We start from the raw sequence: 22,252 nt of genomic DNA on the forward strand, positions 1-22,252 counted from the left end.
CGTTTGTGTGGAATGAGGAATGTGAAGCAGCATTCCAAGAACTCAAGAATCAGTTCACCAACAGACCTATCCTACAAATGCCAGATCCACACAGACCGTTTCAAGTGGAGTGTGATGCGTCGAAAGTCGCAACCGGAGTGGTACTCCAACAACAAGGACCAGACAGACTGTGGCACCCCTGCGCCTATCTGTCCAAGTTGTTCACAGAAGCAGAACAAAACTATCAAATATATGATCGAGAACTACTGGCCATCATACGAGCCTTCAAGGAATGGAGACACCTACTTCAAGGGTCACCACACCCCATAGACGCCATCACCGACCATCAAAATTTGACGTACTTTAGGGCAGCTCAAAGACTGAACACACGACAAGCACGATGGCACAGCTACCTCAATGAGTTTCATTTCACGCTGAAGCACCACCCCGGCAAGACGATAGCACAAGCGGATGCGCTGTCCAGGAGAACAGACCATGAACAAGGGGAGGATGATAACAAGGATATTGTCATGCTACCAGAGCAAATCTTCACCATGAACACAATCAACATCGAACTACAACGACGAATCCGCAATAACAAGGCACAAGATGCAGACCTAGTACGCTTCCTCACGACAAAAGACTCAAAAACTCGGCGACCAACGTGGGGAAACCCCAAAGATTGGACAGAGGAAGACGGGCTCTTACTCTTCAAGGACAGGGTATATGTCCCTCCAGACGAAGAACTCTACCGAGACATAGTCAAACTATACCATGAACCAGCAGTAATGGGCCACCCAGGGATCCAGAAGACATTCGACCTAGTCCGAAGAGAATATATATGGAACGGAATGTGAAGCTTCATCACACAATACGTCCGAGGATGCTCCAAATGTCAGACACTCAAGGTTAACACACACCCAACGAAACCTGGCCTGATCCCCATCGCACATAGCGGCAATACACGACCATTTGGAGTTATCACCATGGACTACATCACTGATCTCCCACCCTCAAATGGTTTCGATGCAGTACAAGTGATTGTCGACCATGATGTCACCAAAATGGCAATCTTTGCGCCATGCACAAAAACTATTACAGCAGTAGGAGCGTCCAAACTCCTATGGGAACAAGTCTTTTGTCACTTCGGACTCCCCGACAAAATCATATCAGATTGAGGTCCGCAGTTCACAGCAGAAGCATTCAAAGAATTACACAAGGCCATGGGAATTGAAACAACGATGAGCACGGCTTATCATCCACAAACGGACGGACAGACTGAACGAGTCAATCAAGAACTCAACCTGGCACTACGAATCTACGCTGCGAATGACCCAGATCACTGGGCTGACCGCCTCAAGGAATTCGAATTTGCACACAATCAACGCACTCATTCAGTAACTGGGAAATCACCGTTCGAACTACTTTATGGATACCAGCCAAACATAGCAGGAACGGTCCGCAGCAACCTCAAGCATCCGAGCACGCAAGAACGGCTAAAACAGCTCAAGGCCGATCAGGAAAACACAATCGCCGCGCACAATCAGGCTGCCGCAGCAATGGCACGACGGTCACCAGCGCGCCCAATCACGTTCAAGAAGGGTGACAAGGTGCTGTTAGAAGCAACAAATCTCCGGCTTCCATACCCCTATCGGAAATTGGCGCCAAAACGACTCGGCCCGTTCCCTATTTCCGAAGTCATGGGGCCAGTCACATTCAAACTCGTGCTTCCACGCAGTTGGAAGATACACCCCGTGTTCCACGCCACGCTACTCACACCATATCGTACGACAAAGGAACACGGCCCAGACTTGCCTAGACCACCACCTGACCTCATAGAAGGCCAAGAAGTAGTGCTGTGGCAGAAACCCGGGTGTTATTAACATGGGTGTTTCTGACATGTTAATAACATGTTAATAACATTTCTGACATCGGGGGGTCCAGAACGCATGTCATTTATTGTCATTTATTCACGAGGCTTTATCATATCGGTATATGGCCCTGTGTCTCTGGATGCTGTCTGATATCGAGCTACAAACAAGATACGGCATGTCGTCAAAGACAGTCAGACCCGGAGGGTGATGAGCCCAAAACGGATAGGCACCTTATCCGTCCCACGCGTCAAGCGCTCACACGGTTCTCGCGCTTTTCATGTCAATTCTGTTGAAGATCGGCCTCTGTGAGCCATGGCTTATGTTTCCAAGCCAAACGAAAGGATAGATGCAGGTTTTGATGGCGATATAAGCATGTTCAGCTATGAAATGAGCCCTCCAGACCCAGCCCTGGATGCTGAGGTGTACATTGTGTTGAGTTGTGACCGGGTTACGATTAATGAGGTATGAATGAATCGTTCTTTATGGGGTGGGCTCTGGCTGCGACGCGCGACACCCTTAGTGCGACCCGTGGGAATAAAATTTCAGACTCCTATTACTCTTCACTAGCACAGCCACTTCCCACGCATAGGTTTGCTACTTACTCCCATCACCCTAGCTCTGGGTTAGGGTCCCCCTGTAGGGTTCCACTAGCGCTGGGTTTGCACTGCCACTTGGGCTCAGCGCTTCACTCCTTTCTACACTTTGTAGTGCCTGTTAGTGTCTACACCTATTCAACTAGACTGAGATGGGCGCTCTTTCAGGGCTTCAGTCACACTCTATGTGGACTACTACTAGGAATATACTCAGGATTTATCGGAATTGATTCAGTTTTTGAAGAGCTGCTTTCAGAAAAGTGAGGCTTCCGCAAGTTATTAGACGCCCAGTGGCTGTAGCGCCCTGCCCCTGCCTACTACACCAACATCTGCCTACTAGTAAATCAGATCAATTCCCTATAATGTTGGTTATATTTGTGAACCTAGTCCACATAGGAGCCAGTGTAGATGTGAACAAAGCGCTCATATCAATGCAGTGCTGAAAGGACTACAAGGTCTATGACATATGGTTCATATGTTGTAACTGTTGGTATGAGCTCAGATGATGTCCGTTTTGGATGGTCTTGAGTGCGTTCGATGCGCATTGATCAGAGGGATCTAATAGGTTATGTCACGTGATTGTGGAAGCAGATGCGATGGAATGGTTTGAGTAACACTTGTAGAACACTATATGTACAGTGTATGGCTAGTTATAAGCTGGTTTCTGATTCAATCACTACATATGTAGATGCATTATGAGACCTCTAAGAAGGGCCACCAGATTACATATGTCATAGTATGTCTGGTGCTTTCCACCTATCATGTTGTAGCAACTACTGCTTTGTAGTGTTGACTGGGTTATAGCACTGTGCCTGAGAATATGCTTATGTAACATGCACCGTTCAAAAGCCACTTTGAAGAAGTACTTGGCATAGTTTAAATCATAAGAAACGGACAAGAAATGAGCAATAGAGAGTGTAAGCAATGTTCCCAGATGCAGTTGCCTAATATGGTGTGTGAGAAAACTGTTACATAAGCGCCACCAGCGCACTCTCATTGCTGCTGCCACTGCTCCTCCTCTCTTGGGGGACTCTCATCCACCTTTCACCTCTGTTGCCTGTCTTTTGGCCAAAGTCAGTGCTTATGAGTAGGAAGATGCCCCCCTACAGTCCCTGTGCTTCTGTACCATGCCTACTCGGTGCACCGATTTAGAGCGGTGGTCTTGAGCCTGGGATGCCTGCGACATTGCCATTTTGGGTGGCCTGGTTGTTGGAGCACAGACCGAGTTCTGTGTGAGATGGATTCAGCATTCTCTTCAACTCTCTGGTAAGCTTTGGGTGTCTGTGGGTGTTAGGTAAGTGTGCCTTTGTTGATATGCTCATTCCCATGGTACTTTGATGTCACTGTGCCTCCCTTCCCATGCCCTCTCACCCTTAGAACACAGCCAGATTGTTCCCAGGTGTGTGCTCTTTCTGTAGACCCCCCATTTATCCCCCACTTCGCATTTTTGGCCCCTCTGTGCACATACTGATGGTGTGGGTTGGCACTGCACTCATGGGCGTCTATTTCAGAGGCGCCCATGGCACTGATACATCCACAAGCCTCACTTGCCATCCATCCCCTTCCCATGGTTGGATCTGCTTCATTTTTGGTAGGTAGGCACTAGTAGCACTGCCCACATAATCTACGTACTTTGTTTCATTGTTTTGTATGCTTTGAGCCCATAACAACATGTTTAGAGCCTGGGACTGGCCACCCAGCCCATCTAGGCGCTCCTGGGCGCTTATTTTCGCTCTCAGCCACAGCCACCACTGCCAGCTACTGCAAGCCACACCCAGCCACCTAAAATTGTCATCCACAAGCCCTGGCTGCAATCCATCCTCTTTTAGTGGGGCTCTGCTCCCCAATCTTTGTCAGCAGCCCCTCCCATGCCTCTTCACCATATATGGACACTGTTTGCCACTGTCTGCCCCCTCCTGCCCCTGCCACAGCTGCTAGGCTCGATCATCCATCCCCTTTTCGTCGTACCTCCTCAAGGGGCTGGTCCATTTGGAGGGGTTTTTGGCAGGCGCACCATAAAAGGCAATCACGTGATGTGAGTGCCCTCCCCTCGCTCCACTCCCCCGCCCAAACGGGCTCGTTGGGGCACGCCGCTCCCCCGTGCGCGACGGCTTGTGACAGCGGTCGCGTCGGGAGGCGTCACGAAGGGCGCGCGCGACTGGCCTCTCTCGCGCGCGCTGCGCGGATGCTGCCATGTACATTAAGTACACCATGCCCCCTCGTGAAGACAGATTAATTGTATTGCTTGCACGGTCGTCGAAGGGCTCCTCCGCTTCACCATCCTTAACTACGCCATCGGTGCCGAAGAAAGGCTCGCCTTGATGATGCTGCGGCTCGCTTAGAGTCACTCCCTCTTCTGCCGCCTCCTCAAGTCTTCAGGTGCGGCCGCAATATAGCCAGCCTGTTCAACTATCCTCTCCATAGGTTTCTACTCTTGAATCATCCACTCCGAACTCTCATATCATACGGACCTTCCCTCGCTCTTCCGCCCTTGCCTCTGCAGCGCCGTGTTCTCACTGCTCACACTGCCTCGAGTACGGCCGCTCCAGTACCAATGTTTGCAGCCTGCCGTGTTGACGCTTCTCCCGCCCAAAAAGCTCCGGATCATCCTCGAACACTTGTCAACAGAGTCGTCTCACAACCGGCCTTGTCTCGTGCAGCGTCTGCACCGGGCCCATGCACTCCACATCAGTCACTATACTCCCACCACCTGTAGCGACCTCAGGCATGCATTATGTTTTCAATGTACATGCCGGTCTAGGAGAGAGCGCTACGGCATGCGCCTCCAGCGGGTGTATGCGCGCGCGACACCTCCTCCGTCTGCTCAAGCCCCGCGAAACTGCGCACTAGTGGCGAACGACGCTGTCCGCGCATCCGCGCAGTGCGCGCGCGAGAGAGGCCAGTCGCGCGCGCCCTTCGTGACGCCTCCCGACGCGACCGCCGTCACAAGCCGTCGCGCACGGGGGAGCGGCGTGCCCCAACGAGCCCGTTTGGGCGGGGGAGTGGAGCGAGGGGAGGGCACTCACATCACGTGATTGCCTTTTATGGTGCGCCTGCCAAAAACCCCTCCAAATGGACCAGCCCCTTGAGGAGGTACGACGAAAAGGGGATGGATGATCGAGCCTACACAGCTGCCACAGTGGCTGAAAGTGCAGCTAGGTGCCTATTTTGAACGCTTTTTCAAACTCAGCTCAACTCAGCTAGTCCAGCTGCTGGGTGGTGGACCCTGCAGCCTTGGGTTCAATCCCTGCCAGTGCCGCTTTTTTCTGCATGTGGCTGTGCTATTTAGGCCTGGTTGTAACAAGGGGTATTCAGGCTTTGTAAAATCCAATCAATTGCCTAAAATCCTGATTATATTCATGAAAGCAGCTACTATAGAGTATGTTACTAATATGCTTACAGCTTGGCTTTAAACACATTAGATCAGGCACAGTGTAGATATTATCACTGATTCCTACCAACTTTCAATCACTCCTGTGACCTCAGTTGTTGTCTGTTTGGGGTGATTGTATATGCATTAGAAAGCTATGTAGAAGGCCTATATGGCTGCAACCTCTTTGTACACTCTAGTTCCCTCTTCAGGTGGTCTAGCACTGTAGAATGATAGTGTGTATTCTGCCTCTGTAAAATCAAATACAGCACCTCAATCTTTGACTATATTCAGAAGGGCAGCAATAACACAAGGTGTTATAACTGTATTGGATTTGATCTGCATAGTAAGCAATTTAGTACCAGCTTCCACAATGTTTGCACTTCTGCTATATGTTCTGTTCTTGGCTGTCTATGGTGATAGTAGTAATGTTCAACACAAGGTTTAATATAGCTTATTAAGGTCCCTCATAGATTCTCAAGATATTCCATATCTCATTAATCGTTTTCTGCCAGTAATGGCCCACTCCTACCAAGTCTGTGATGCGAGTCGGACTCCGGAGGCTTGATCCTGACGCATCCCCCGAGCCACAACGAGTCCTCCACCCAAACCACTGTTCTCCATCACAAAAGTCTCTATCCAGCCATGTCCTCAGAGGCCGATCTGCGGGAGCTCTTCAATGCCCATCAGTTATACACATCCAACAAGCTCACTTCGGCCGAGCTGTTTGATGCAGTCAGCAAGCACACTGCGGAGATGACTACCGAGAGAACGGCATGGATGCGGCATGCAGACTCACTTCTGGAGGCGGAACTGAATGCAGATGGAATGGTTGCTTGGCCTGAGGTGAGCCCACACTGTTCACCGGTGCTTATCAGGCACTTATTCGCGCATTCGAAGCCCCCGTATTCCCCTGCCGCTTCCACGGTTGCCGCCGCCAGCGGCTCTGGTGGGAAGAAAGGGAAGGAAAGAGAGCAGGTGCCTTCTCTAGGCGACGCGCAGCGTGCTCGAGAAGTAGAGCGAGCCAGGCCCAAGGAGCTCTGGGCCGAAAGGAACAATTCAGTTGAACAGCACCGCAGCGAGGGCTCCAGTGTTGTGGGCCAACCATGTGTTGCTATGGCGGACGACCTCATCATTGAAGGGCAAGAGAAGAGCGATAAGACGGGCAAGATGGTCGTAAAAGTATGGTGCATATCATGCTTGAAAGGGACTGTTGGCCGGTCCCCCAAGCACATTTTTGAACATGCTGTGAAGTGTTCTGTACGCACGTTCGCCTGAATCCTCCCATTTATTCAGCTTATAAGGCTTCTTTGATTACCAGAGCCTGATGCGCGACTTTTCGCGTCTTTACCGGGAAGCAGTGATGGCGAGCACGTCCGAAAATAAGAAGACGAGCGCTGTCCAAACGAAAGCAAAGCCTGGCGTCACGCCGGGGAACACTCTCAAGAGCACTCCTGTCGCCACCAGTGATGACGAACCTATGGATCTCACTTCAGACGCTGCGGACAGTGAGGCCACACGACCCGACACTCTTTGCAGCGAGTCCCACAAGTTAGAAGAGTACTACGAGCCTGTCAAGATGAATGCACAGCGTCAGGAGTCCATCGACCTCGCGCTCTTCCAGCTTGTTGTCTGCGCCACTCTCCCCTTTGCCTTTGTCTCGAACCCGTGGCTTGGTCAACCTCCTCTTCCTTCTCGCTCCCAGCTATATCACTCCGGAGCGCACCGCCTTCTTTACAGACAAGATTACCAACCAGCTCAGTGATTTCACCCTTGTTCTTGAAGACTTCCTGAAAGGCCGAGAGCATCTCACGCTCTCGTTCAACGGCTGGTCTTCACGTGCAAAGGACGAGATATATACATTCCACATCACTCTTCCGTCTTGACGATCTATATTTGCTGCAGGTCGCGTTTTCAATGGCGTCTCGGTCACTGGAAAGGCTCTTCTCAAGGTTATTCAGCAGCGGATCTTTGCGCACTTCAACCCGACCATGTTCAGCGCTGTTGCTGGGGATGGTGGCCCTAATGTTCGCTTGGGAAAGCAGCTTCTCGTTCGGATATCGCCTTGGATCATCAATGTCTACGACCCGTGTCATAACATCAATCTGCTGTTGAAGGATATCGGTACGCTGTTCAAAGAAGTGAGTAGTTCAGACGTATACATATCTTCTTACACAAATTGCTGACTCAATATTTTAGACTCTGAAGGTTGTATCTGGCATCTCAAACTTCTTTGCCTCGTCCAACCTGAGCACCGCTCGCCTTGATGCAGAACGAGCTCGTCGTGGCATTGCAACTGGCATGAAGTCAGCCTCCGAAACTCACTTTGGCTCAACGTTCATCCAGGCGACTGCTCTTCAGCGATGCATCCCCGCAATTGAGGCCTGTGTAAAGGCTGGGACAATCTCGTTCAACACAAAAGCGGTGAGGTGCACAGTGATCTGGGTGCTGTATAGGCATTAACCTCGTGTTGACTGTCAGTCAAAGAAGTTCAAAAAGTACTTCACACCCGGTCCGGCTCGCTATAACCTCAACAAAGTGCTCGACTCGGTTGTCGCTTTGCTCGAAGCAGGTGCAAACGGCATCACTACACTCAAAGGGCAGAATACTACCTGCGCAGAGGTTTTCTATGTCTGAATTGTAATCGCCAGCCAACTTGAGCGACTTCTCGGCAACGAGGATCGTGGTCTGACAACGCACCGTTCTGATGTCATCGCTCTCTACAACAAACGCTTCCTGTCGATGATGACTGAGTCGTCAAACTTCATCTTCTTGGTCGGCTATGTCCTGCACCCTTGTAAGTGCAAGTGTTATCTCGCTATCGGATGCTCCCACATTTACTCTTCACGCTATTCATTTCACAGTCTACTTTGTTCATGGTGGCCTTCATCTCTCAATACCGCCATGAGACGTGTTCATGAAGATGAAAGTCAACCAAATGCCTCCTCTACTCAAGTGTGTTGCCCAGTCAATGCTCGCTATCCTCATGAACGACCAAGGTCGCACCGCATCTGGTTCCGAGACGCAGGCACTCAAACTTGTCGAGCAATTCAAGTGCTGGATTCTCGGTGTCACGCCTTTTCACGCCCGTGAGAATCAACTACATGGTGATTCCCCGCAGCAGTACTGGAAACCTCTGCGTGGGACGAAATCTGGTGCCAATGTCATTGCTGTGCGTCAACTTCATGCTCTGAGCTCTCAGGTTCGATGTCCTAGCTCATTGCTTCAACAGCTGGTTGCCAAGATTGTCTTCTCAATCATGCCCTCTGAGATCTGTGACGAGCGTATGGCGTCACTACTTGGTTGGATGAACTCGGCCCGACGAAGCTCAATAGCGCCAGAGAATCTCGTCGCATGCGCGCAGCTGTCACAGTGGTACAAGTTTGGGCTCACTGAGGGTTCATACAAGCCAGCTACAAAGGTTCGAGTCTCCAAGGCCGCCGTCAGCTCCCAATCCACCCTCTTGTCGGCACCAACCCTCATGGATCTTGTCAATGAAGAGGACATCAATCCGCAGGATGTTGATCGTGAAGCCCTCGAGGAGGCGCTCTTCAACCAACCGGATCCGTACGACCTCGAAGAGACTGCAAGAATGAATGCAACCATATCCAGCGACCCTACCCGGGAGTCTCATCTCGTTCCTTTCCAGGTGACTACACGCACCTCGACACGCTGGGCCATCACGGACTATGTCAAGCTCGATAGTTCGGCGCTTAAAAGCCTCGTTTTCGACGACGACAAGTCCTCAAAGCCCGACGCAAGCAAGGCAACAGCCTCGGAGGCCATGGTGGCAGACAAGAAGACGTGGAGCGTCGATGAGATGTGATGAGGTCGCACTATTCAGGCTTCAGCTGTCTGCACATTAATGACATCTTTCGGATTAATGACACATTTATAACACGCATTTATTATCTGACAAAGGGCTCCGGATATCTGACAATTTATAACTGACACGGTCGTATTTCTAACACAGCGCTACCAAGAAGAACACGAGGTTGAGGCAATCCTCAAGCACCAACTGCGGGGAAGCAGATCGAAGCCGAAGCTCTATTATCTCGTCGCATGGAAGGGCTGGGAACCAGCAGAAAACTCATGGGAACCAGAACACCACCTGACCAACGCGCCAGACATTCTCCACGCATATAAAAAGAGGCACCAACTATGAGCCAACCCCCATCCCCCACTCACTATCTCTAAACCGCTCTCGCAACTCGCACCACCGCAACCATGCCTCGTACTCGTAACCCCACTCCCAACCCACGCTCCACCCGCTCGCGGGCAACCTCTACTACCCACTCGGCCATCTCAACCACTGGACGTACCGTCCCCCGGTTCATTTCCAACAGACCCCTCATCTCGTACCAACATCTCCCAGTCACGTTCCTCCGCAACAACGCCCCTGCCCCGTTCGGTCTCCGTATCGGATGGGTAATCGCGCACCCCGACCTCCACGACCAAGTGCGAGTACGCACTGAGCACATCCTGGGGGCCACCCACTGCATCGAAACCTACCGGATCTTTGCCGATGCCTACCAAACTCACCAAAAAGCCAACATGTTCGTGCACCGAGCGGCCGGACCAGTGCAAGTCAAGGAGAACGTGCAACGGGCCACATGTGCCACCATGCACCTCCTCATTCGAGGTGCTGAGCTGGCAGTTCACCAACTGGCAACTTACCAGGTGGGACGCGCCCTCACCAACCTCCTCCCCAGGCGCAAACAACACACAGACAACACACGACACGGACAGGCGTCGCCCACCCCCGCCGAAGCCGAACGCAACTGAGCCGCATAGGAAGAAGAGGAATACCGGACGCGTGCCATCGCGGGAGGGTGGATGGGTATGGAGAGCTCGGCCGTGGAATGGGGGTCACCAGTGGAAGAAGACGACAACGACGAGGAACCTACCACCCCCATGCCAGGCCTGACTCTGTCCGACATGATCGCCGCCCTCGGACCTCGCGGATCTCACACCCCACCCCCTCGTCCTCCCACCCCGACACCACCCACGCCATCCCCGAACACACGAGTAGTCCACCACTACACGGATGACGAGGTACACTACGAACTAGTCGTCCCAGTCCAGGCCCCACCCCCGTACAACAACAACAACAACGACATAGGCAACGACGCAGATTCGGAAAGGGAAGAAGTCTCCTCCAGCGACCACGAGGACGAGAACGACGCTCCGCGCATGGAACTCCTACGGGCCTACAACCCCGTTGCCCAACTGTTTCGCCTCGAGGGAGCCACAGACCGCTACGCCCTCCAAGGCTACCTCTCCGCGAACCACTTCATTGGGGTGTACGCTCTCGACTGGCCGGCGTGGTACTCACCCGAGAACATTGAGTTGAGGATCGCTGCCGCCCTCCCCTACGTCGCCCTGGGCATTCGTCTCAGCCTCAAACTCCACGTCCTCAATGTTTTGGCACAATGGTACAACGCCCACTGCGAAGAGGTTGTTGACGACCGCGTGATCGATGCAGGGCGCTGGCGGTGATTCCTCACATACTACAGCCAGTACTGACGGGCGGGGATCCCTCTGCATGGCGAACCCGAGATGTCACTCGAAGAGACGGTCCACGAGGTGATCGTCAACCTGATCAAACGACTTCGCCAGATCGGATACCGCCCTCGTGAAGACCCCGACCTGGACGCTGACAACATCTTCGGAAACTAAGGGTTGGGACAACCCTCACAGGAGGGGGAGCAGATGTTACGGACACCATGCGTATGCCTACCCTTTTTCCTTCCCCCTTGTCATCTCCGTCATGGACTATGCCTCGCGTCCTCAGGGGCTACTGTAACACCACCCCTGTCTCTGTCTCATGCTGCTGCGCAGCCCCGCCTCGGACATGCACACGCCTCATGGCAACCTCGTGGTACCACACCCCCTCACACGCCGTTACCATGATTCGTATTGACTCGTTGTATATGCATGGTTACCTCACCTCTCGCGCACCGTGGCCTCAAGGCCTCTGTACTTATAAGAGGGACGACGCAGCATAGCGCTCCCCATCTTTTGACCTCCTGTATAGCTACGTCCTCTCAGGCCTAGTGCCAATTGACTCTCTCGCTTGTCTTCTACCTCGCTCGCTCGCCGGTCCACTCGATAGTGTACCGTGCTCACTCGCGTCGGCATCAAGAGACTTCTCACGGACATAACCACTCGGCTTCTAGGCCTCGTTCCCGACGGAACTCGGACTTCGACGTAACGCTCCTCCAACTGACAGACTTGAGAACAGTCATGAACGAAGTGACTAAGCATATTTTCAACAACGAAAACATAGAATACATAGGAAAAAAGAACTCACACATAACGAAAGCAATAGTAGCAAAGCTACGAATGCGGAAAGCACCAACAGCTTTCAAATGGGTGAAAGGACACAAGGGTCACGGGCTAAATGAAGGCGCAGACAAACTCGCAGGAATTGGCGTGGAGAAAGCTGCCCATGACGACGTAAACCTGGAGGTTCCTACGGAACTAAAGATCTCAGGAGCCAGGCTCAACACCATGACACAGAAAATAGCATACAAAGTGATTAGAATAGGCAAAGCGAGAGAAACAAAAAAGAGAACCCTGACAAAAAATAATGTCGATAAGATAAGGGACGACTTCCACCAAGCTTTCAAGATAAGACTAAAAGAGGAGACAATATGGAAAGCAATAAGGAAACGTGACAGGATAACAAGGGAGACAGCTCAATGGATGTGGATGTCCATCCACGATGCATACATGATAGGCAATAACTGGCTGAAACCAGACATGCCTGACGAACTCAAAGCAAGAGCAGAATGCAAAGCCTGTGGTCAAATCAAATCAATGGAACACATCCTCTTCACATGCCAAGCGACAGGAAGAGAGTTGATTTGGAAATCGCTGAATGACATGTGCAAAACATCTGGGCTACCTATCATTACCCCGGACTGGGGCTCCATCTTCGCAGCCAGAGCAATAGAACTCCAAAATCAAGACGAAGAAGGTAAAAGAGACACAGCAGGCAAAATAAGATGGGCGACACTAGCGACGGAAGCAGCACACCAGATCTGGAAATTAAGGTGCGAAAGAGTTATCCCAAATGATGGACATGAACACTCAGAGCGAGAAGTGATGCAAAGATGGAATGCAATGACTGAAAGGCGTCTAAACTTGGACAGACGTACCACAGCTCAGATGGACGGAAAGAAATGAAAACAAACCATCAAAAAAGTCGAAAAAAACATGGAAACCACTTCTAGAAGACTCAGACAACCTCCCAGACAACTGGGCAACATCATGTGGGGTTTTAGTGGGTATTAAGAGAGGCAGATAGCACCTCCTCTTAAATCTTGAGTCTCACACTTTGTGCGTAAATGCATTTCCTCGTGGTAGACCCTATGATTATGATTATGATATGACACTGTCTGACCCACGGTTTGAATCCCATGGGAAAGACAGACAACACGCTTACACAGGGGGCACAACAAGCCCGAATGGGACCAATGCCCTCATAAGACACCTGTGTTCTACCAAAATAAAAATAAAAATAAAAAAGTGTACTTATATCTGTGCCCCGAAGCGGGTTGATCACTTGTTGACTGGGCGCTGTGCCATCAGCGGGCTGCACGTTAGCCAAGAGCGGTTGCGCTCCACTGCAGCTTGCTGCTTGCCATTGGACTTCAAACATTTTGGATTTTCTATGCACGTGCGCAAACGGCCTGGAAGGCGCTGGGAAAGGTGACCCACACCCATATGCTACCAGTTGTCGCTCTCGTCCGGCCTCCCTGTGGCATGTGCTACCCCAGGTAGCACAGCGTTCGCCACCATCCCTGGCCTGGACTGCATGCTATTTTGCCTCACCCGTGCCAGCCACCGGATGCTACTCTAAGGAGCGTGCACCTCGCCAAAGCCCCGCACTACCCCCAGTGGCCCGCCCTCTCGGTTCCCTCCAAGCCACCCTCCGTAGCCCGATGAAAGCCCCAAGCCACCTCAGATAGCCACTAGTGGAAACAGGGCTGCCACCTGGGGCCAAATAGGCGAGACAGCTCCGAAGCAGGGGCATGGCTGGAGCAGTGGATCCCTGGATTCTGTCCGAGTGAGGGTGACGCGTGTGAGGATGCAATGGGTAGTCCACAAGAGCGCATATAGTGGGACAGGGTCATGTTGACGGCCAAGCGTACGCGGGTGCCGTTGTGCCACCAAACACTGACTGAACAAGCGCCGACACTGTGCACGTCGCACTGGTCCATGTATCCGCTAGGGCCTCTAACGGGCCGTGGTGATAGAGGTTGCTAAGCGCCGTGAGGATAGACCATGGTGGGCATGTGGGTATCAAGGATGTGGTGGTATCATGAGTTTCCAGGTGGACGTAAAGGTCAGGGTTGAACACGTCGTAATACATTGTGAGGAAGAGCTTCCATGCTTGAGCATGGATATAACTTCACTTATCGTCAGCAGTCGCACATGATAAGACTGTTTCCAACGCACTGGACCATCAACGCGAAAAGCAAGATCTGGACGATCACAAAGCTGACGAGGTAGCGCCAGTTAGGCACGGTCCAGATGAACTGGTCCTTGGCACCACTCACAGGCTGGTCCCGAAGGGAAGTCGATTAACAACTACACCTGCACCACGACGATAGTGATGACTCACCAGGAGAGCAGTGGCGCCATTCCCGACCTTCTTGAATGGGAACCACCGGGTCCAGTCTCTTTGAGTGCCTCCGCCTCCGCCTGCTGCGTGAGCGCGAGTTTACGCATGACCTTCTCGCGGTTCCATATAGCCGCATCACACTGCTCCTGCAAAGCGGCAGACATGTGATCATCAAAAACCGTGCCATCGCTCGACCTAAATATGGTAGGGGGCAAGGGGGGTGCGAATCAGAAGGGCAAATTGGTGGAGTTCGCGCACATGCAGAGCAATACAGTACCTGTCAGCGTCCCAGATGTCTGCACGCATGCTCGACACGGCGTTGTTCATGCGCGCGAGCACCTCGTGCTGCGAGTTTGGCGGGTCGAGAGAAAGCAGTGACGAGTCATCCGAAAGTACTTGCGGAGGGGTTGGATCTTCCACCGGGCAACCCATGGCGTCGAGCATATGCACTGCGCTCCGGCTGCGGGGGGTGCCATTGGGCAACGACCAGCTGCTCTTGCGCGAGGGCAACTTGGGAGGAGATTGTTGCTTGAGCGTGGGGAAGGGTTTGGCTTTCGGTTGCACGGGGGGAGCAGGAGGCGCCTCGACAGGAGTTTCTTCCCGCCCATACGCGTCTAGAACACAGATTGGGGGAGCAGAGTGCTTCTTCTGGATGCGGTCCCGCATCGAAGGCGGTGTAGGAGGGACTTCAACCGAAGACTCGACCGTTGCCGCGGAAGCAGAAGCATTGCCAGTACTGCCGTTTGCCACTGTGGGGCCGTTCGTGGCCTCTAGTTCTGAAGAGTGCTCGTGCACGCCTTCTGCTGTCTCCAACCCAATGTCAAAGCGAACCCTCAACAAGCTCCCACGCCTACTCTTCGTCCCTGGGGGAGTCAGCGTTGCGACCCATCCTCCGGGAGGTGCCAGAGTTTGTGCAGAAAGTGTGCTGTTCCTGGACAGTGTGGATGGTGGAGTCGCAAGACCACTATCCGAGCTTCCGTCCCCGATAGCTGGTGCCGGCTCTGTGGAACTTTGCTGCGAAGGTGCAGGTGGAGCTAACCATGCGCCAGAAGGATGTGACGTCTTCAGAGCAGTGAGATCCCCTGGGCTTGCGCGAGAAGACAAATGGCCTGAGTCCATACTAGTAAGCAACGCAGAGCTGCTTGGTCAGCTGACGTGACATGACGGGCTCGCTGGCTCGCCGCCAGGAGAGGCCCATGAGTGGCGATGCGAGCCATCGTGTTTGGGAGGATGGGTGGGTGGCTTTGCAGTCCGGTGGATAGGGGAGTTCTGGGAAGACATGGACATGTTGATGACCATTTCGTCATCGGAAAGCGAAGGCAAGGCAGAGGTAGACCGGTTCGGGCGCTGTTGCAACGTGTCAAAGGTCGAGGCGGCAGACCGCAGAGACCTCCCAGAGTGGTCGGAGAGTCCTGTTGTAATCAGCTCGCAGGATGGTGGATGGGGGTTTGGGATACTCACTTGACTTGTCCGCTTCCTCATCACTGAGAACTTGCCTGCTCGCCTTATGCCTCACACGCTCCTCAAACTTCGGGGTGTTAGACTCCACCTCACTCCCATCGATACTATTCCGGCGTGGTCTTGATGTTTTCCGTGCCGTGTTGCCGGCTTCGCGCAGCGTGTGTGAAAAGAGTTCCTTCAAGCTTTCACGCACATTGCTAGAGGTAGTCGTGGATGGAGGAGGCTCAAAGTCGGACTCAATATCCGACGTAGAATGGAACGACATATGTCGAGATGTAGACATGAATGGCGCGCCGTTGACAGGGGAGTTGGGGACGCGAGCGAGTAGAGCGCGCAGCCGTGCGGTGGGGTTGTCGGCGGAGGGGATAGAGGACATCGTGTTTTTCGGAGAAGACTTGTCAGGGATCGATGCTGCGCCTATGCGCGACGTCGATCCCGCGTCTTCGTTGTCATCTTCGGCGCGCAGGAAGTCGTTGTTCTGAGTTGACTGGCTGGCGATGGGGGTAAGAGCCTGATTCTGGTACTGCAGCGTGTGACACGGGAGGCGAAGACGCGGGATGGAAGTGGGAGGCGACGTGTCCATGGCGTCCCCGAGGACGAGAGCGGCATCAGAGGGAACGTCGGTGTGGAGGAGAGCGAGTTGTGGTCAACGCGCGTGGCGGGTCTTGCGTACCGACGCTGGCGCCTGTGTCCCGAGCGCCTGTGGTTGCAGATTCCCGGGATCTCGCCGCGGAGCAGCCACACTGGCGGTTTGTTTTCCTCCATCTCCCTCCCCGCTTCCGAAATGGACTATCTGAGGACCTTGGGCTCAGCAGCAGTGTCGACGCTCGTCTAGAACTCAGGACTCAACCTACCTGCCCCGGATATACGAGTATAAAATGCGATGTATCGTGAAATATAAACTAGTCTCTCTGTAGCGTCACCCCGCCTGGGATATTACCCAATATCCGTCCCTCGGTGTCGCAGGACAGATTAGTCGATCAGGCGTGTACCCTCAATGGCCATCCTCCTCGGCCACGCCACAGGATACGCAATCCCGCAAGAGGATACTGCGAACTCCCCATGAAAGTATCCTATTCAAAGGAGTGTGTGCGGCTAGCGTGCGCGAACGGTAACGAGTGTAAAGAGTGTCCAGTCGTCCGGGCGATGGCGAGTGAACGATAAGCAATGTAGCAAGCAGCTGACCATATGAGCTAGAGGGGCCCGTACACGTACGGGAGGGGGACGAATAAGCGACTAGCGGCGGACGTACACCGTACGCGTGAGAAGTACAGTAAGCAAAGTATTCAGTGTATGAAGGTAGGGGCGAGTGTCCGTCATGTCCACGAATATCGTGAAGTGTCTAAAAGTACAGTATTGCGAGTGGTCCGAGAGCGTCCGAAGGGTGGGTAAGTAGATACAAATACTGGACTTCGTCCGTTTTGCGGTGAGTGTCTGATGTAAAGCGAAGGTCCGAAGAAAAGTGTCCGAAAAGTTTGTCCGTGGGGGCCCTGGCGAGTGTCCGAGTGGCGAGAGAGGCGGGACCCATAATCGCGACGCTGTCGAAGCGTAAGACGGCGACCATGCGGCGCCGAGGTACAACAGCTTAAAGCGGATCGGAGAGGAGGGGATATAAAGGAGCGTGAGGAATCGTGAACGGGCGTGAATGCATGGTAGTGGGAAGCGGGGAGGGAGACAGCATGCTACGCGAGTTCAGCCAACACTGGGAAACGAGAAGCAGAGAAGACGCAGGCGCATCTCCTCTTCACTCGCCGTCTAGGCAGCTTTGAACTTTCGCGGAGTGGTAGGCTAGCGGGTCAGTGCATAAGCGGGCGAATGCGTTGGAAGAGCCGCAGCACTCACCGACGATGGGTAACCTGGCGCCAAGCTTCGTCATGACGTAGAGCAATGCCTCCAAATCAGTCCGAACCTCCATCGTGTTGAGGGGATCGGGCCACGACGATTGCAAGCGGCTGAGTTCGCTCTCAAGCACCTTTGCGGCGCTAGACCAGCAAGACTACAAAAAGACGTTCACGTCAGCGTGACGCTCCACTGCCATACGAGAACGACTTACGCCCATGATCGGATCGAGGAAGTCGAAATCCGAGTCTGTGATGAGCTTCGTGATGTGGATGAGAGAGCGTGCCGCGCGGAGGCACTTCTCGCGAGAGACCCCGTCATCACGCATAAATGGCGCGTGAAGACGAATCATGGACGCGTGCGCGAGACTGTGAATAGCAACCAACGCGTACTTGTCCTCGGGGATCGCACCGCCAACTTGGTGAAGGGGAAGTAAGGTTGCCGTGAAGCGGATGATGCTGTGTTCGAAGGCGTTGAAGTTGTCCGAGAAGGAACTGGACGCGAGAGACCCTAGCGCGACCCATGATGCGTGAGCAAATTGAGAAGCCGCATGTAAAACGAAGGACACTCACTAGGGCTCCAGCTCGAAGACAACCGGTTCGCACCTTCGTACAACGCCGACGCCTTCACTCTGAGTGCGCCGATGGAAAAGCCGCTCAACGAGGTCGACTGCGACTGCTGGACAAAGAACGCTCGGATGGTGGGTGAACCGGTACCAACGTCGAGATCTCCCTGTAATACACGTAAGCGTCGAACTTCTTGACAGTCTTCTCGAACTCACGTCCTCATAGTCCTCAATGCGCTGTGGCCATGGAGTCGTGATAGAGGCCCACGGATGGTCGCTATCCGGGAGAGTGGCGGGCCTCCGCAACATGACGGACGCACAGCGGTCGAGATTATAGACCTGCCAGAAAGTTGAGATACGCTCCCCGCGCTCGATGCTGTCTTTGGGAGGAGGGAGCTCGAAGGACGAGTCCCAATTGTCAGGAGCAAGCATGCGGTCCTCGGAGCCGATCTGGTGGAGGCGACACTGGACGGCAAGCGTGGAGGCTGCCGAGGCGTGGTAGCTGCCCTCAAGCATACGTCCGTTGGAGAGGAAGTAGAGGGAGAGCAGACACGAGGCCTGAATGAGATCGATCGGCTTTGAGGTGAACTGCATGGCGTCGCCGAAAGAGGTGGCGCGGGAGAGATAGAGCTGCTCGTATTGACTGAGAGTGCCGGGTCGTGAAATGAAGCATGCCCAAAGGAAGATGGCGTTCATGAGCGCGGGGTGACGCTGATCAGCGGCGGGAAGGGTGAGAGAATCCCGCAGACGACCGACATGGACATCGAGGCCGCACTGAAGACGATGGGGGAGGAAGATCTCGAGGCTGGAGAGAAGGACGGTGAGCGGACGGATGAGGGGGGAGTAGCGGGGAGACTGACAGGATGTGGTCGAGGGGGGGCTCGACGCCGTTGAAGGAGTCGACTGCCGGGAGGGAAGGAATGTCCTGAGGGAGGGGGGTGAGGAATGGGGAGAGGGAGAGCGGGGGAGGACGTACGGCAAAGTTTAGTTGGTCCCACGCTCTGGGGTCGACGTCGGGGGAGTCGAGGGAAAGCGGGCTGAGCATGCCCCTGCGCGGGTCCTGGTCAGACAAAGGGAAGGGCGTGGGGGATGCGGAGGCGGAGTAGCTGAGCTTGCCGGGCGAGTCGTAGCTGGAGGAAGAGGAGGACTCGGAGTAGTAGGGCGAGATGGCGTGGGGGTCGAAGAGGGTCATGGAGGGGGCGGACTGCTCTGGGCTCTCGAGCTCCTTGACGCGGAGCTCGAGGCGGGCGATGTGCTCGCGCATGAGCTGGGTCCTGGTCTTGCCCTTGCCGTCGTCGAACTCGCATGTGTCTCCCTTCTTCGCACGGACGCATTGAGCGCACGCGGGCCGGGTGCCGTCGCACCGCTGGGGAGGAGGTCGGGGTGGGGAGAGAGCAAGGAGGGAGAGAGGGACGGACCATTTTGCGCTTGCGGCAGCGGAGACAGGCCTTGCCTGTGGTGGGGTGAGCAGGGGAGGAGGGGGAGGAGGAGAGGAGACTGACCTCGCTGGAGGGGGACCGGGCCGGACGAAGGAGAGGGTGTGTGGTCGTCGGCCATTAGAAAGATAGTAGGGTAGAAAGAGGAAGAGAAAGGCGGGGTGCGCGCGGGCTGCGGAGGCGGGAAGGGGAAGAGGAAGGTGCCTGTGCGGGGCAGGCGCGGCGGCGGAGCGTCAGGGTGATCGACGACCAGGGGCCCGCGGGGAAGACGGAAAGGAGCAAAGAACGGCAGTCGGCTTCGGGGAGCGCCCCGCCGCCCAACGTACTTGTACCACCCCCGCCGCCATCACCAATCCCACTCCGGCCAATCATCCCCGCACCGGCGAGCGTCCGCAGAGTGCCTGCCCTCCTTAACCTTGTCCGCCTTCTATCCAGAGGCTGTGTCCCCGCTCGACGCCCTCCTCTCCTCCTGAAACACTCCCCGTCTGCCGTCGCCTGATCCGCCTTCTGCTCTCGCACGTGCCCTCTCGCAAAACGGATGAGCCCTCAGCCGATTTTGACGGCCACCCTCGCTCACACCGTCGATCGCAGGTTTCGTCTCCGTTGTGTTTGCACACTCGTGCTGACCCTGCCCACAGCCATGTTGTCGGAATCCATCGAGAGGCCGTGATTAATTGAGAACAGACGCATAGAAATAACCCGACGATAGCTCGCCCCGTTCCACACTTCCCGGTATTCACAATATTCACAGCCAGCAGTACCCGACGCCAATCCAGCGGAGCGAGATCCTGACCTACGCGGGTGTAGGCAGAGCACCGCACGGCGAGCTGTGGCTGCGAAGAAAATCCCGCGAGCGCGGCGATCGCCAGAAACAGCCCTGGACACTGCACTCTGCCCTCCGTCCGTCATGTGTATCCCGCGGCGCGCTGTCGATATCCGCTGCCGTGGACAAGGACAAAGTCACGCAAGGCCGGACTTTGGTGAGCCGGACCGCAAGGTCTTGTTTGACCGAGTTCGTGGTGGATTCTGACTGCTGCGTTTACCAGGTTCGGATACGGCGGTGCGAGTCAGAGATGTCGTACGAAGGATGAGCACGGGCGACAGAGCGTGGCCTCACTCGCCGTCATAAGAAGCTACATAGCTGGGAGCAGTCCGATCGGTGCCGGAGACAGACGCTGCGAGGAATGGCGATTAGGACTCGGATCCGAGCCAACTTCAAAGTCCGGGTGGCATTCTAGCCTGTGCGGGGAGCACATGGTGCATGAATGAATGGGATAGCAAACGTCAGAGAGCAAGATCGGAGCGCCATGGACAGCCGGCGGAAGACAGGAACAAGGGAGAAGAGGCTGTGGTCCGACTCTGCACACGTCCCAGATCCCCCGCAGTGTTGTTGAGAGCGAGGAGGTCGAGCTCCGCGCTCAGTCCTCTCCCGCGGCCGATCGGAGCGGGACCGGAAAAGGCGGGCCGGGAGCCGGGATGGACGACCAAGCCACAGAGCACCAGTTTCTCTCTCAGCCACGACCAGTGAGGCCTGAGGCCTGAGGGGCCACGGAGACGTTCTGAGTGCTCGCCGCGACATCCTCCGCCGCGCCCCACTCGGTGCTCACCCGCACGTCCCTCGCGGTGCGGCACGGCGGGCGGAGGCCGAGGTGGGAGTTTGGTTATTGCCCTGCACTGCCGTCGATGGCGGACGCCGGGCTTCCCTCGAGCCCCGGACCTTTCCTCCTCCATCTCCGCGCCCCCCCTGCGCGCTTCCTGGCCACGCCTTTTGGCACGTCGAGTCCCACCCAGCCCTTCCCATCCTTCTCCAGCCCCGACTGCCGCCCTGCCGCTTCCCCCGGTCGGTCTTCGTTCTATTCCTTGTCCCTCTGCGCGCAGCACACCACCTTCTGCCGTACACGATCCCAGCCGGACACCCGGGCAGCCTCCCCACCCCAGCTCGTCGACAGTCTCAGGCCCATATATCTTCAATCTCGATCACCTTTGCGTCTCGTACATGCCGTCGGCCCAGGTCAACCTCCGTCTGCGCCACGCTCCTTGTTGCCAGGGCGGCGAACCCGATCTGCGAGAGCGCCATCACCCACACGTTCGGTCTCATCCCGCGCTGCGCCTGAGCCACACTCGCAGCACCGCCGCGCAGCCGTCCCACATGGCAGCTTCCTCGACCCCCATCTCACCTCCCGCGACCCGGCGCAGCCTGGCGCCGGCCTCTCGCGATCACAGGCGCCGCGGAGTCCGGGCATTCGTCCGGCGTCCTGAGCGAGTCGTGGTCACGCCCTGCCCCGGCTAGTTCATACTCGCGTCTCGGGGAACGCAAGTGCATCGGTGCACCTCGTCACGACGAGCGAGCGTGGTCGCACAAAACCCTGCGAGCCTCGTGGCCTCTGGACCGGAGTTAACCCGAACGGGCACTGCCGCCTCCCTGTACTCCCTCTTCGGAGATTGCTGCACCCTGGACTCATTCTAGCACAGCCGTGGCTGATGTCGTCCATCAAGCCGATAG

General features: G+C 54.9%; 5 protein-coding genes across 5 annotated transcripts; 2 read left to right on the top strand and 3 right to left on the bottom strand.

The window, feature by feature from the left end:
- Positions 1-6,461: 6,461 nt before the first annotated feature.
- On the top strand, positions 6,462-9,642 carry BXZ73DRAFT_98797 (uncharacterized protein; the record flags this gene model as incomplete). Its single annotated transcript, XM_048027801.1, has 11 exons — positions 6,462-6,662; positions 6,717-6,998; positions 7,138-7,492; positions 7,557-7,655; positions 7,722-7,957; positions 8,016-8,240; positions 8,298-8,438; positions 8,496-8,613; positions 8,681-8,695; positions 8,747-8,988; positions 9,049-9,642. The coding sequence occupies 11 exons, from the start codon at positions 6,462-6,464 to the stop codon at positions 9,640-9,642; spliced, it is 2,508 nt and encodes an 835-aa protein (XP_047880363.1).
- Positions 9,643-12,032: 2,390 nt separating this feature from the next.
- On the top strand, positions 12,033-12,707 carry BXZ73DRAFT_15632 (uncharacterized protein; the record flags this gene model as incomplete). The annotated part of the gene is made up of 1 exon (XM_048017517.1): positions 12,033-12,707. A coding segment is annotated over one exon (675 nt), but the record flags the coding sequence as incomplete, so codon positions are not given.
- A 1,246-nt stretch (positions 12,708-13,953) lies between these two features.
- Positions 13,954-15,567, bottom strand: BXZ73DRAFT_42869 (uncharacterized protein; the record flags this gene model as incomplete). Its single annotated transcript, XM_048019042.1, has 4 exons — positions 13,954-14,233; positions 14,283-14,378; positions 14,476-14,643; positions 14,726-15,567. 4 exons carry the CDS (start codon positions 15,565-15,567, stop codon positions 13,954-13,956), a joined length of 1,386 nt encoding a protein of 461 aa, XP_047880365.1.
- Positions 15,568-15,594: 27 nt separating this feature from the next.
- On the bottom strand, positions 15,595-16,492 carry BXZ73DRAFT_42613 (uncharacterized protein; the record flags this gene model as incomplete). Its single annotated transcript, XM_048018988.1, has 2 exons — positions 15,595-15,838; positions 15,906-16,492. The coding sequence occupies 2 exons, from the start codon at positions 16,490-16,492 to the stop codon at positions 15,595-15,597; spliced, it is 831 nt and encodes a 276-aa protein (XP_047880366.1).
- A 1,161-nt stretch (positions 16,493-17,653) lies between these two features.
- Positions 17,654-19,870, bottom strand: BXZ73DRAFT_98800 (uncharacterized protein; the record flags this gene model as incomplete). Its single annotated transcript, XM_048027802.1, has 9 exons — positions 17,654-17,697; positions 17,752-17,905; positions 17,963-18,258; positions 18,321-18,480; positions 18,530-19,118; positions 19,174-19,238; positions 19,290-19,679; positions 19,732-19,766; positions 19,816-19,870. 9 exons carry the CDS (start codon positions 19,868-19,870, stop codon positions 17,654-17,656), a joined length of 1,788 nt encoding a protein of 595 aa, XP_047880367.1.
- Between the last annotated feature and the right edge of the window lie 2,382 nt (positions 19,871-22,252).

The sequence above is a fragment of the Epithele typhae genome, assembly GCF_022376455.1.
Source record: "Epithele typhae strain CBS 203.58 chromosome Unknown BXZ73scaffold_9, whole genome shotgun sequence".
Classification (NCBI taxonomy): domain Eukaryota; kingdom Fungi; phylum Basidiomycota; class Agaricomycetes; order Polyporales; family Epitheliaceae; genus Epithele; species Epithele typhae.